This window comes from Herpailurus yagouaroundi, unplaced genomic scaffold, assembly GCF_014898765.1.
Source record: "Herpailurus yagouaroundi ecotype Mexico unplaced genomic scaffold, PumYag 163, whole genome shotgun sequence".
In the NCBI taxonomy this organism is placed as follows: Eukaryota; Metazoa; Chordata; class Mammalia; order Carnivora; family Felidae; genus Herpailurus; species Herpailurus yagouaroundi.
In genome coordinates this window covers 58,764,348-58,778,658 of record NW_024412404.1, presented here as the reverse complement: position 1 = coordinate 58,778,658, position 14,311 = coordinate 58,764,348, and the positions used below count along the sequence as shown (strand labels likewise).

The following is a 14,311-nucleotide window of genomic DNA, read 5'->3' as shown; positions in this document are numbered from 1 at the left end:
TTCAAACCCCGGCCCAGCCGCGCACCCGCGGCTGACCCGGCCCAAACCGCGTAACCTTTCTGAACCTCAGTTTCCTCGTCTGCAATGCGGCAGTGGTGATGCTTAACTGTGGGGCTCTTGGCAGGTTTAGATCGGAAAACACAGGCACACTCTCCACCCGAGCACCTGGTACAGAGGGAGCACGTTGCAGAGGGTCATCCTCCACGTCTAAACAGCAAGCACCGGTGCGCGTGCGTGCGTGCGTGCGCGCACGCGCGTTTGCGCATGCGCATGCCTGTAACACCCGCTGGTAAAACCACGAGTTCCCGCAATCCGAGATCCCTGCGGCCGTAAGCCCCTCTGCAGGTAACAACGGGGGAACTCGCACCCTGTCCCTCAGGGGCTGACGTGGATCTCGTGTCCCTGCTCAGCCAGTCCAAGTCCAGGGATTAATGTCCTCTAGATAAAAGCCAGAGCTAACAACACCCCCCCCCGCCCCATTTGCAAGTATTTTCATGGAGACGAAGTTTCCAGCCCCCAGACTGCCCAGAGCCAGTACCCACTGACGTCCTCCTGACAAGAAAAGAAGGTGGGCGCCCTCGGTCACCATGTAGTCAGCACCCCGTTGACGTAGAACTGGCCCGCCCCCCATCACCAGCGCGGCGAGCGCCTCATCACGGGGGTGCTGCTTTCACGAAGGCCGTTTCCCAAATGAACCTCTAGCTTGGGAGCTTCCCCTGGAAAGCCTGGGGGTAGGCGTGAGAGTTCTAGAAGTTCTCTGGGAATTAGGGTTCTTTGGCCCCGTCTTCTGAAATTCACGAATGGAGCAAAAAGGTGACACCAAAGAAAGGCGGAGGGAGATAGAAGAGAAAAAGGAAGGAAGAAACGAAGGGAGGGAGGGAGAGAAGGAAGGAGGAAAGGGAAGCAAGGGAAAACGGAAGGGAGGAACTGAGGGAGAGACAGAGACCATGGGAAAAGGGAGAGAGATGGAGAGATCGCTGACAGGCAGACTGGCTAACCGGCCTGTTCACGTACTATCTCACACGCGGACACCGAGATTCCACAGTCACACTGATTTGCCTGTGGCTCTTCTGTGTCCGCTTGACCACCTGACACTCTAAGAGCACAAAGATATCCATGAGTTGTTGAGCTTCTAAAGCGGTGAGTGACAGACACAAATTTCGAGTCTTAATGATCTTGTCTGTGCTCAGCTCTTTGGCCTGTAAATATTACCAAGCCAGATATACCTGCAGAAATAAGTCACGTAATGAGCATTTTCAGGGGCAGTCTTACTGCCCGTTTCTATAGTACACAAACCATGTCCTCAACCAACGATCAAAATTTTAGGGCCTCTTAATAATACACACACACTTTTCCGTAACACCAGGGATTTTTCTAAGGCCAATCAATCATTTCCTTAGTTGAGCTACTCGCTGAAAACACTGACATAATGATCGACTTTTTCTAAGTACAACTATTGTATTTCTCAGCCAGAAACAAAAGGGGGGAGAAAAGAGCCATTCCTTCTAAGTACTCGCAATGACAATTATCAGCAAAGACTTGCCTCCTCCTTGATACAAAACTCCCCTCGAGATGGAAATGCTAACACCAGAGAATAAGTAGATACAATTTGCCATGATTTGGATTTGCAGGAGCGAAATTAATGAATATAATGATTAGATATAATACCTGTAGATAGAACTGGACCCAGTAAAAGACATATTTGGAAGATGACCGTGGAGATCCCCATTTTGCTGGGTTCTTCTCAACTGGAAGAAAAATACCTTGACATTTATAGGTTCCCAGCTGAAAGGAGGCGTGCCCATTAGGGTGGTATATTTCTACTGCTGCCATAAATCAGTGTACACTTGATCTTAGCCAAAAGGCCGAGAAGCGATTGCCATAAATCAGTGTAAAGGAAGTGAGGACTTTTGCTAACAGTTGATGGTTAATCTGTGGGAACAACTTAGGTGTGTTAGATTGATCGCTCTGTGAACGATCTGGCCATTCTCCAACTGCAGACACACTGACAGTGATACAATTCCCAACTTCCTTTTAGGTGAACCTGTAAGACTCTCAGGTGCTCTCTGAATACAGGCTTAAGTTTAATCTTGGAGAATTTGAATAAACTTTGGGGAAGTCAGCCCCAAGAGTGGGGCATAGCAGGATGTGGGCTGCTGGGCAAACATAGAACGTGGTGCCAAGGGGAAATCATCTCTTTGGGATGATTTGTTCTGGCAGTGCATGCCCTTGTTGGCCCCTTGCTTTGGAGAACAACATGATTGGAAAGTAGAAGGTACGAGGGGTGAGTTCATAGATTCCGTGGGCTCGACCTAGCTTCCACCATCTCCTGGCTCTCACACTAATCCCATAGCACGGGAGCTGAGAAACCAAACCTCAGGCCAAACCCCCTCCGACCATCTCACAGGCTCTGATTTCTTGGCCCTTGACGTTCACGTTGTGTAACTCTGGGAGCTTGGCAAACCCACAAAGCCTGCCCCTGACCTCCTCCTACCTTACAAACGGTCCCTCTCCTTGGGTTTGTCATGTAGGTATCACTTTTCCCTTTGGGACCCCCAGTCTTTATCACCAGACTTTGGTAAACCCCCCACTCTCCCCAAGGTTGCCTGTCTCGTATTTTGATCAAAGTGCTCTTGGTGGTTGGTAACCCTTGGTAGAAGCATTTGCAGGACTTGCCTGTCATGCTGACCTGGAGGAGCAGTGCCCTGCCTCTCAGCTGAGACACCGAGGCTATCAGATGACACCTTGGTTTCCTTGCCATGAGCCGATAACCTGTGGTCTCCTGGTGTGTCATTCTAGAAGGATACCATGAACTCACGCCAGTCAGGATTCAAGGCTGGGCGTCTACACTTCGCTTCATTCAGATAGAAGATACGTTCACCCCGGGGATTTTGTTTTTAATCCTACAGCTCTTCCCAAGTTCTACTTCTCCCCTTGATGAAAGTTGGCACGTTCCTGCAGGATAGCCTCATTGATTTTCATTCTCCTGCTGTCAGTCCAAGAATTGGTAGGTCTCAGGGGACTAGAGGGCAAGGATACACATCTCCTAGGGATGCCTAAGACCAGACAGCACATCGGATTCCTCTGCCAGGGGTTATGCTAGTTTGGATCCTGGTGGGCTGGGCCGAGGCTGGTCATGAAGCCAGGTCTGGGATCATCAAAACAGGGGAGCTCTTACAGCTTAGTGATGTCTGCCTTGAGCACAGCAGAGAAAAGTGGTGGTCGGAGTAAGAAATATCTGTGAGGGAGAAAGAGGGTAAATGTATCTTTCCCTCACCGAACAAAGCACACTGCTTGGTCATAGAGACAGATGCACATGCTGACAATTACAACAGGGGGCAGTAAGTATTAATACAAGTTGTGATGGGAACGTACAGAAAATGTATCTAAACCAGGTGGCAGAGGCAGTTTCTCAGAAAAGGGGACACCTAAACGTAGTGTCGAAGTATAAACGAGGGTCATCCAGTGACCAGCAGTGGGAAGACCCAGCGAAGAACAAGGCATGACTTTCTGGACTGTGTGAGAAGGGAAGCAGGAGGGTATCCTGCCGGGAGCCTGGGAAGCAAGCTTCGTCGATGGCTCTGCCCAGACCGGGAGCATCCTTCTCGAGAGCTTAGTGTGATTTTGCCAATGGCACAGTATCCCCATTTTCGTTATTTTGGTGACTCTGTTCTTCTTCCTCTTTGATCAGTAGTAAAGAGCCAAAAAAAACAAGGGCGTGTGTGCTTTTTTTTTTTTTTTTTTTTTCCAGAAGACTCCAGGGAGAGGGAGGTGGAGGGGACCTACCTGTCATTTCAAAGCCACTTGGGGATGTGTCCCAGGTGGGAAAATGGCTAATGTCAGTGGAGCAGGAAGAAGGTGGATGTCCCTAACGTGCGGGATGGACACAATGGGGTTGAGGGCACCACCAGGTAGGCCCTTCATCACCAGAAACCCACCTTGTCCCAAGGCCCTTTGTTGGTTATAAGACCCTGTTCAGAGAGGCCTTCCTGTGTGTAGAGGAGGGTTCTGGGGGAACCCAGCCCTCCAGCAGCATCTGCTCCCTCTCCCTTTCCCCCGCCCACTGGCTTAGAAGCATCTGCGTGAACAGCACATCCGGATGGAAGACTGGAGCTACGGAGCTGCCATTAAGAACAACAGAACAGGGGCTCCTGGCTGGCTCGGGGGGTTAAGCCAACTCTTGATTTTGGCTCATCATCTCACAGTTCATGGGTAGAGCCCGGTTCATGCATCGGGCTCTGTGACATCAGTGTGGAGCCTGCCTGGGATCCTCTCTCCCCCTCTCTCTGTCCCTTCCTCGCTCGCTCTCTAAATAAATAAATAATTGAAAAAAGAAAAACAGGACAGAGCAGCTCATCAAAGCTCCGAGGCTCGGCACGCAGGCCCCACGTGGGAAGGGCCTTCCCCAGGCAAACCATACTGATGGCCACCTGCCTGCAGACTCCGGAGGTGGAACCAAGCTCCCCACCTCCGTCCCAGAGGGATGGCCCTCACTGGAACCCTGGAGGCGTGCACATGGCTTTTACTTTTTTCAGCACTAGAAACCTTTCCTAAATTGAAATTCGTGGGAAGCCCCCAAATGTAAAACGGAGGAGGAGGGGTCCGTGCCAGTTCAGACAGCTCCTCCTCCTTCCTGTGCTCACCGTCCTCCAGCTTACCACCCCCACCACCACCCTTTCCTCCTTCAGGCAGCCTGGGGCAGAGCTGGGAATCCCTTGAGGGAGCTCTACCCTTCCTTTTACGGGAGGGAGAACTAGAGGCCCAGTGAGGCTCCGGGCATTGCCAGAGGCAGTGCCCCGATGCTGAGCTGGGGTTCCAGGCAGATTCCCCAGGGCAGGCAACTGCCCTCAGCTTACGTGGCCTAAGCCCCGCTTTCTTTCAAAGATTGGCTCCACCCACAGGCAAGTGCCCTGCCTGCCCCTCTGGGGGGCTGGAGGCAACACAGGTTCCCATCGCCTCTGCAGGGTGTCTGATCTCTGAGCCCAGGGGCCCTGTGACTGGGACGGACCAGGGTCGCTGAGCTAAGGGTGCAAGCAGAAGGCTGGGGAGCCTGGGTGGGAAGGGGTGGGCGTCTTCGGATATTGCTGTTTGTTTCTGGCCACTGGGTCCCAGAAGTCTGTGTGACCACGGCTCACCTTCGGGTGTCAGGCTGACCTCCAAAATCTGATTTTGCCCTTGCTAAGTACCACAGCAGAACAGCTAGCCATTGTTACCGTTCTAATAACCCTTCGTGCACAATGTGTATGATGCATACGGTACCAGTCAGCTTTGATCTCAGAAAGCCCGTCTTCCCGACCAGGCTACAAGGGACCCCCCGCCCCATCCAGCCCCACCACGATCTGAAGAGCAAGCTGTCTCAGGGTTTCCTGCTGCTCCTCTGTAATCACGGTGCCTCAAGCAGAGCAGGTGCTCAGCAGGCATTGGCTGTTGAAGGTGGGTTATCAAGAGCAGTCCCCCCTCCTGTTTTCCAGGGTCACCAACATGCGGCCTCGAGCTGGGGACTCTGTGATCCAGAGACGGGAGCTGACACACAGAGCCAGGCCGGTGTCCAGGACAGCTGCCAACAGAAACGGCCTCCCATCAGAAGAATGGAGAGTAGGAGGATTGATACAGCTTGCTGTCCATCAGGACACAATCCAACTGCAGAATCTTCCAGAAAGAAACACTCGAATGACCCTTGAAAAATAGAAGTCTGATCATTTTACTCTCATCTTTCTCAAAATAATGCTGCAAGCCCTGGCATGGTTTATAAGCCCCACAGAGCCAGCCCCCATAGCCTCTCCTCTCAGCACACTCCAGTGATAGTCCAGCCTCAGGGCCTTTGCACTTGCTGTTTTCTCTGCCTGGAAGATTTTCCCCCACAAATCTGTGAGTTCACTCCCTTCCATCCTTCAGATTTTTTCTGATACATATTTCCCCCTTGCAGCCTTTCCTAACCACCCCTATTTAGGCCTCCCTAACCCCTTCCTGGCTCACCATTCTCCACAGTGCTTCTCACCATCTGGCCTCCTTATATTTTATGTCTTTACTGTTTTGCCTATCTGCTCCCACTACAATACAAGCTCTACAAGGCAAGGATTCGTGTCTGCTATATCCCCAGAATCTAGAACAATGCTTAGCACATAGTAGGTATCAAGAAATATCGAGAAATATTTGCAGATGGAATTGACTGAATGGACATGAGCAGATCCGAAAGAAGGAGACCAGGACTGTTCACACAGAGTGACTTCTACGTTAACTGGGTATTGAGTACATGTAAAAGATAATGCTGTTGGGGCGCCTGGGTGGTGCAGTCGGTTGAGCGTCCGACTTCAGCCAGGTCACGATCTCGCGGTCCGGGAGTTCGAGCCCCGCGTCGGGCTCTGGGCTGATGGCTCAGAGCCTGGAGCCTGTTTCCGATTCTGTGTCTCCCTCTCTCTCTGCCCCTCCCCCGTTCATGCTCCGTCTCTCTCTGTCCCAAAAATAAATAAACGTTGAAAAAAAATTAAAAAAAAAAAAAAAGATAATGCTGTTTATTCATCTGCTTACTTAGCAAATATGTCCTGAGTACTTACGATGTGCCAGGCACTGCTCTAGGTAATGGGGCTAAAGTCCAAAGCCAGGGAGACATAATCCCTGCCCTCATGGGCTTTACAAACTAGAGCAACACAGACAATAGACAAGAAGTGAATAAGTAGAAAGAAGCATTTCAGATTGTGATAAGAATTATGAAGGAAATGAAAAAGGCGATAGAATAGAGTATCAGTGGTAGGAAGAACTACTTTGAATGAGGTGCCCAAAATATCACACTAGCTCGGTAACTGCTTCAGAGGAATCTGAGTCTCAGAGAGGTTAGGTAACTTACTCAAATCACACCGCTAGAAAATGGCAGAACCGAGCTTGAATCAAAAGTGGGACTCCAGGGCCTGGTATTTTTCCACTAAACCCCAAAGCCCTCCCCACCTACCCCTAAGAGATTGTATTTCCAACCAAATGGTGGGTCTTGGGTTTGAGTGCTATCCACCAAAGGACATCTTGATATTCGGAAACATTCAAAGGAATGGGTAGAGAAAGAAAACAAGCTCTGAGGTCCTCGGGACAGGTGCAGAATTTTTTGACACGGGTCCTATGAAAGACACTAAGTGGCCTGTCCCCAAAAGAGTGAAGGGAGAATATTTTTAAGGACAACATGAGATCTAGACCAACACAACTGGAAGCCTCATAGGCAGCTGCTGTCCAGAGTCGGCTCACAACAAAATGGGAAAATAAAAGGAAACCAAACCTGTGGCTTCCCAGTTCCTCTCTGCTACCTGTCTTTCCCTTTCTCTCCCTCCCCTTAGACACCCAGGAGCCATCTCTCCTTCACCCACGATCACCATCTTCCCCAGAGTTATTTCCAACTCTTTCCCACTGAGGCACAGGTTAGTGAAGCCCAGTGCACTGCCTCTCCAGGGGGGTTATTATACCTGAACAGGGAACCCCTGAGAGCAAAAGTCCAAGGACAAAGTGAAGGAAGCAGGGGGAAGGAGCCTGGGGGACAGTGGGAGCACCCTCACATAGGATGGCAGCATCATGGAGTGTTAGCCTTTTCAAGTTCAATTCGCCCCAGGGTGATCAGATTCTAGTAAATCCAGTAACACTAATTATACTCACCAGACACTAATTGGTAAGCCAGGGGCCAATTCGTTCATTTACAATAGGAGTATACTTTGGCTCCAGAACCAGTCTGCTTGAAAGACCAAATTATATACCAAGAGTTTGTTTGGTGAGCAAAGAATGGGAACAAGGAAACTGGATGGTCTCCAAAAGAAACTCTTATCAAGATAATGGAACCTGTCATTGTCCTTGGGAAGTTTCTGCACAAAGAACTATTCTGGGCACCTCTAAATGCTTGTGGTTAGGAGTGCGCCCGCAATTCCCCAACGTGCAGCCCCTGCTATGGAAGAGATACGGGAGACTCTTCAGTAGGCCACCTCCAGCCGGAGCATGCGAGAACCGGGGCCACGGCCAATTTGGTTCATGCCATTATTTGTGTTCAATCCAAGTTGCATTGGTGGTCGTTTTGCCAAATTAAAAGGCTGAGATTTAGTTATTTTAGGAGAAGTCTTGGGATCCAAAGGGGCTGATGATTGGTCAGTGTCTATCCAGAGGGCATCCTGCACCATAAGATAGTCCCTCACCCTCGTCTCCTTCAACACCTCTACCCGTGGCTGGGAAAAGACATATAAAGAGGGATGAACAGAAACCAAAGATACCACCGGTATGCACAACAATCTAAAAAGACTGAGCAGCTGGTGAAGCTAAACATGATTAAATGCAGCGCAAATCAGACTTGTCCTTGAGTCTAAAAATCAACTGCACCAGTCCTGGATGGCGGGATTTTCACCAGGCATCTGTAAGGATAACTGCAGTGTTAGACGGACTGGAAAAGTGGTAGGAATCCAGTGGAATGAGGCACCACTGAAAGCAAGGCATCTAGGTTCATCCTAGTTGCTGCTTGGGGCCCTGAAGGACGAAGGACCCGGTTCCCTCCAGATGGATCAGGACATACCTTGAACACTCCAGACATTGATGCACTGAACCACTGGTTCTCAAAGTGTGGTTCCTGAACCCACATCAGCATCACCTGAGGACTGGTCAGAAGTGCAACATCTTAGGCTGCAGAGCAGGTCCTAGTAATCCATGCTTCAGCAAGCCCTCCAGCTCGCTCACAGGCGAGCTGCACAAAACAAACCTCAAGGTGCACCCGCACATGCCTGGCTCGCATCCCCAACCAGGGGCACACATTTGAGTAAAGCACAGCCCTGCCCTGCAGGAATGTGGCAGGGCCAGTGGCAGTGGGGGAGATTTCAGGGGGGACAGGAACTGAAGCCAGGGTCTACTGGATGCCCGGGGAATAAGGCAAAGGAGGTGGGAGAGCCCAGAATGTCCGGCTCTGCTTTGAGTCAATGGGCCACCAAGTAAAGGAGCCACTGCCTGAGACAGGGAACTCAGGAGGAAGGGGGGCACTGGGGACAATGGGTGCTTTTCTGGGCTCTACCTCAGCCCCCTGCTCTCCCACCTCCTGATGGACTCCATCTACACCCATGGCTTTGCACCTTTGACCCTGATTCTCTACCCGGCCCCTGCTTCCCCTGTCTTTTGCTACCTGCTAGCCATCTCCACCTGCGCAAAAGCCTAATCTGCACATTCAGTTGATTTAAGCCTGTAGGGGATGGGGGAGGGGCCCTGGGAAAGATGCACTGAAGGTCTAACAAGCAGCCAGTGTGGCTGAGATTGAGCCACAAATCAGAGGGGCCCAGGCCCAGGGGAGGGTGGAGAAAACTGTCCGGTGGTTTCAGGGGTCTGGAAGGTGAAGCTCATGGGTGTGATGAAAGGAAAGAAGTGAAGCTGGGGTGGGGTAGCCAATGAACTTGGGGGGCGGGGGGGGCACAGGGGTGCCAGTGAGGTGAGGTCTGGGTCTGTCACATCTGTGTGGAGCTAAGGACAGGAGAAGGTGAAGGCTCTATGCCAGTACTGGGGTCTGGCAGCAACAGGCTGAGGTTCTGGAAGTTTCTAAGGCCCAGGGCATGGCCGTGGGGAATAAAGAAAGGTCACTGGGAAGAGGGTCCAAGAACCGAGAGACTCTGCCGGGTGCCACGCTTTAGGCAGGAGGTGGGCCTGTTGTTTCCAAACCTTCGCTGTAAAGGGCCCGTCCATTTTCAGACAAATTTTATTTTGGGACTAACACAATGCCGCCATCTTTTATTGGCAAATGAAAATGTATTTAAAGCCCAATTTTCACCACCACCATTTCATAAACTAATGGACATTTAACCACAAAGAGACAAGAGTGACAGAAGCTCAGATTCAAGGACGGTCCTTCCCGAGAAGAGGCCTTGTTTTCCTGCTTTGCCTCGGACCAGTACATCTTCAGTCTGGTGGTGCCATCCCTGGTCCAGTGGCAGAAACCCACAAGGGTGTCCCCAGCGAAGAAGGGCCAGGGCCCTGGCTGGTGAAGGCTACTCGCTTCACTGCACAGCCCCAGGGCCTTCCCCCTCCCCCCCCCACCTTCAAACCTGGACTGGCCCCACAGTCCCTTTGCCCCCTTCCAATCTGGACTCTATCCAGAAGCTACAGTGACCTTTTAACAACACAGGATGGATCCATTGTTCTGATGAAGGCTTCAGGGCAATCCTCATGTGTTCTACATTAAGACCAGGCTCAATAGCAGGGCCCAGGCTCACATAGGGACCATGTGTCTAGTTGTCCTGAGGGTCCTGATTCTTCTTATCCCAGGGCCTTGACTGCTGGAACCCACCTCTGCTCCCACCAGTGTTTTGGTTGGGGTGGTTTGATGTGGGCGTCTACCCTCTGCCCACCACCCTCTTTCACCTTTAATAAGGCGTGTGAGCCTTGGGGCACCTGGGTGGCTCAGTTGGTTAAGCGTCCAACTCTTGATGATTTCAGCTCAGGTCATGATCTCTCTGCCCTGAGCATAGAGTCTGCTTGGGATTCTCTCTCTCTCTCTCTCTCTCTCTCTCTCTCTCTCTCTCTCTCTGTCTCAAAATAAGTAAATAAACATTTAAAAACAACAACAACAAGGAGTGGGAGCCTTTCAAGCCAGTGAGGCAACACGGGGCAGGGAGGGCAGAGGAGGGAAAGGGAACAAGGAAGAGAGCAGTGTTGGCTCACGGGAGTGGGTGATGCTGGTGGTAAAGGATCCAGATTCAAACCCAGCATGACTATTCCCAGTGCTGCCCATCTCCACGCTTCACCCCCAGGATTGGAGGTTCAACATGAGGGGAGGCTAGCAGGGCCCCCATTGGGTCCAAGCCGCCTGCCCTCCAGGCTCAGAGGTGCTGCCTCTGTCTGGCTCTCATTCTGACACTGAGGAAGGAGGCAGTGGCTCTGACCTCCAAGCAAAGTGGGCCAAGGGGAGCAGCTCAAAGGACACACATCACCCAAGAGGAAAGCTTTTTATTTAAAAAGGGGATCATCTGTTGCCCACATTGGCTGGAGTTCTGAGTGAGCTCAGGTGACAGGGGTGGCCCTGGAGACAAGGAAACCATCACCTCGGCCCCTCCACTCTGGAGAACTGGTTCACATTGGGTTTAAGGCAGTGGTTCAAATCCACTGCTTTGCTCGCCAACAATCACCAAGTCAGTTTTTGTCATGGCCTTGACAGGTGGTGTTGAAAACCACCACAAGTCCTATACCTCCAAGGAAATTGGAACAAAGGAAGAGCCTTAAATGCATACGGGGTAATGACAAGCACACGACAGCCAGCCAAACCAAAGAAACAAAAGTGCTACTGGTGTCACCAGAGCTTAAGAGCAGCACAGCCATAATGGACTTCTTATGCGTGTCCAGTGAAGAAGGAAGCCACGGTTGATGGCCTCCACAAAGCTGCCTCTGACTCTCAAGCTAGTTCCTTGAGTGAGAAATGTTTCATTCATATTTCCTTCTTCCTTATTACAACATGAAGCCCAGACAGCCAGTGCAAGTGTGTGTGTGTGTGTGTGTGTGTGTGTGCACATGTGAGCATGCATGTGTGTGCACAGGCAGTATCCCTAGGAGACGGCTGACCCACCGTTTCATTTCATTGGATATAATCGGGCAAACACATTTTTTCCATGGCCTTATAGGGTGGTTTTGATCAGGCTGAGATTAGTACCAGGGGTCCAGCTCTGCAGGGAGCTGGCCCCAGGCCAGAGAGAACCAGCCCTGTGGGAGGAACCGCTCTTACCCAAGGCTGGGGTGGAGCAGCTGAGCCCTCCATCACATCTGGGGTCACTCCCAGCGTGGCTTGGGCTCTGCGGAGGGGCTCCAGACTGGGAGGCGTGCCAAGGTTCAACCTTTTCTTCACGTCAAAAGTCCCAGGGCATGGGATGGGCTTTAACCGTTTCTCATTCCTCCCGGAGAAATTTATTCAAGTTCTCCTTCCTTCTCTGTCGTGGCCCCACCATGTCTCAGAAAACCCGATGAATCTCTCTTGCTTCCCTCCACGAAGACTTTTCTCCCTCATGGCCACCAGGGTCGCCACCCTCACAGTGGGTCTCTTGCTCACGCGCCATGTTGGGCTGGGCCCTTGCTCCCAAACAATTTCATGCCATTTTCAAAACCGCATACAGAGTCCCAGCAAAAAAGAAATGTTTGAGAGCACGTATATGGAAAACTAACGGTAAGCTAGGAAAACAAAGCCAGGATAAAATCACAAACTATAACCGGAAATACGATAAGGCCCTCCACCAGGGGGCCGGATTTGCTCCACGTCAACTGAAATTGGGGCCCTGTGCTTCCTAGCATCAAAGCAAAGAAGGAAACAAGATCAGCACGAGACTGAGCCCAGTTGTTGCTCTGAGAGGCATTACTTTTCTTATTCCTGAGGCCTGAAAAGAAGTGTCTCCCTGAAAAGAATGGCCTCCGGGACAGATTACCTCGGTGAAGGACAGTGGCTTTCCAACCAGAGTCCCACATGCCAGAGGTGACAGGGGTGTGACAAGGAGGTTGAGGGATTGGTTGTGCTCCCGTGCCCCCTTCCTCCCCTCCAGCATCAGCTCCAACGAGTGGCTCCTCTCTGGGGGGCCCTTGGAACGCTGAGGTGGCCTGTGCAGCCCAGAGATAGGTTTCTGCTGCCTTTCACTTCCTGCCTGACAGGAATGTTGCCTTTGACTTGATTAAAACCGTCCATCCCGCTCTATTTTCTAGCACCCAAAACTCTTGGGAGGCTGTCACTTTTATATGCAGACAGATGTGCAAGAATCTGTCTCATACGAGAGGCCCCACATCTGGATCCCCTACTCCTTTCCTCCTCCTCCTCGTCTTCACCGCTGGCTGCCCAGGTACTGTGTTCAAGCCCTACTTGGGCTAACAAACCTCCTCTGGGAAGGGTAGCTTTTCTTCTAACATTGTTATTCCCTCAAGAATTCTATAGAACTATCTCTTCTCTCCTCAGAAACCAAGAAGAAGGGGGGCGGGGGGGGAAGCCATATATTCGACAAAGAGAGAAAGGCAGCGTCCGCCACATAAAATATGCAGAATATCCTCCATCACCGTGTGTCACGGGTTCTGTGCAAGTCTTGCCATTGGATGAAGTGACCACGTCGAGAGAGGAAGAGTGTAAAATACATTAAAAGTGTATCTCGACTGCAGATGACTCCCAATTTGAGACATGTTAAAAACGGGGCAAAATACATATATGTTAGAATCAACAAAATAGGGGCGTCTGGGTGGCTCAGTCAGTTGGGCGTCCGACTTCAGCTCAGGTCATGATCTCGCGGTTTGTGAGTTCGAGTCCTGCGTCGGGCACTGTGCTGACAGCTCCGAGCCTGGAGCCTGCTTCAGATTCTGTGTCTCCCTCTCTCTCTGCCCCTCCCCCGCTCGTGCTCTGTCTCTGTCTTTCTCTCTCTTTCTCTCTCAAAAATAAATAAACATTAAAAAAATTTTTTTAAAGAAATCAACAAAATAGATAGGTTAGAAGAGGCTGTTTTCTGACATATCTTCCCAAGACAAAAAGAGAATTCAGGGGCGTCTGGGTGGCTCAGTCAGTTGAGCATCCAACTTCGGCTCAGTTCACGATCTCACAGTTCGTGAGTTCAAGCCCTGCCTCTGGCTCTCTGCTATCAGCACAGAGCTTGCTTGAGATCCTCTGTCCCCTTCTCTCTGTCCCTTCCCTGCTTTCTCTCTCTCTCTCTCAAAAATAAAAACATTTTAAAAGAGAGAGAGAATTTCGAGATCGCTTAATCAATGCCCCTTATTTTCCAGGGAGGAAACTGAGCCCCAGAAGGTGATGTGTCTTGCCCAAGCCGCCTGAGTCTGGAACCCAGTCTCCTGACCCCCTCTAGTCAAGCGTCTTCCCGGTCCGTATGCTGCCTCTTTACCGATTTCTAATGGCCTGTCGCCTTGCTACTTTTCAATAATGCACTGCCAACCCATAGCAAGCTGCAAAGAGAGCTGCTCGATAAAAGTAAAGATAAGAGGGCCAGATTTTTCCAAGTTGGCTTCCTTGTTGAACCAGAAACCACCTTGCCTCCTATTGCCTTGTGGCCTTGTGTCCTGGGGACAGAAAAACAACAAGCTACTTTCTCCAGGTTCCCTGGAAGCTGTCTTAATTGAACCGTAGAAACTTACACAGGGTAGGGGCTTGCTCCATTTCCGTCTTGTTTTTTTCTATACAAGCTACACACAGTGGCAGGCGGCCGTGGCTACTCATTCTAAGATCGGGGTCACAGAGCTGTGCTGGGTCGCATAGAAGACAGAACTAGTTTAAAACAGACGCCTTGGCCCCACACCCTGACGCTCTGATACACGGACTCTGGTGTTGGGCCTGGAGATTCTTCCGTTCAAATTT

General features: G+C 51.0%; 1 protein-coding gene across 1 annotated transcript in view; it reads right to left on the bottom strand.

Moving 5' to 3' along the window:
• Nucleotides 1-1,730, bottom strand: part of DMBT1 (deleted in malignant brain tumors 1) — a 103,716-nt gene extending 101,986 nt beyond the window's left edge. Inside the window, exon 1 of the mRNA XM_040486669.1 lies at nucleotides 1,669-1,730. Within this exon, the coding sequence (XP_040342603.1) occupies nucleotides 1,669-1,729 (61 nt within the window). The 5' untranslated portion in view covers nucleotide 1,730. The remainder of the gene's footprint in view (nucleotides 1-1,668) is intronic.
• Nucleotides 1,731-14,311: the final 12,581 nt, after the last annotated feature.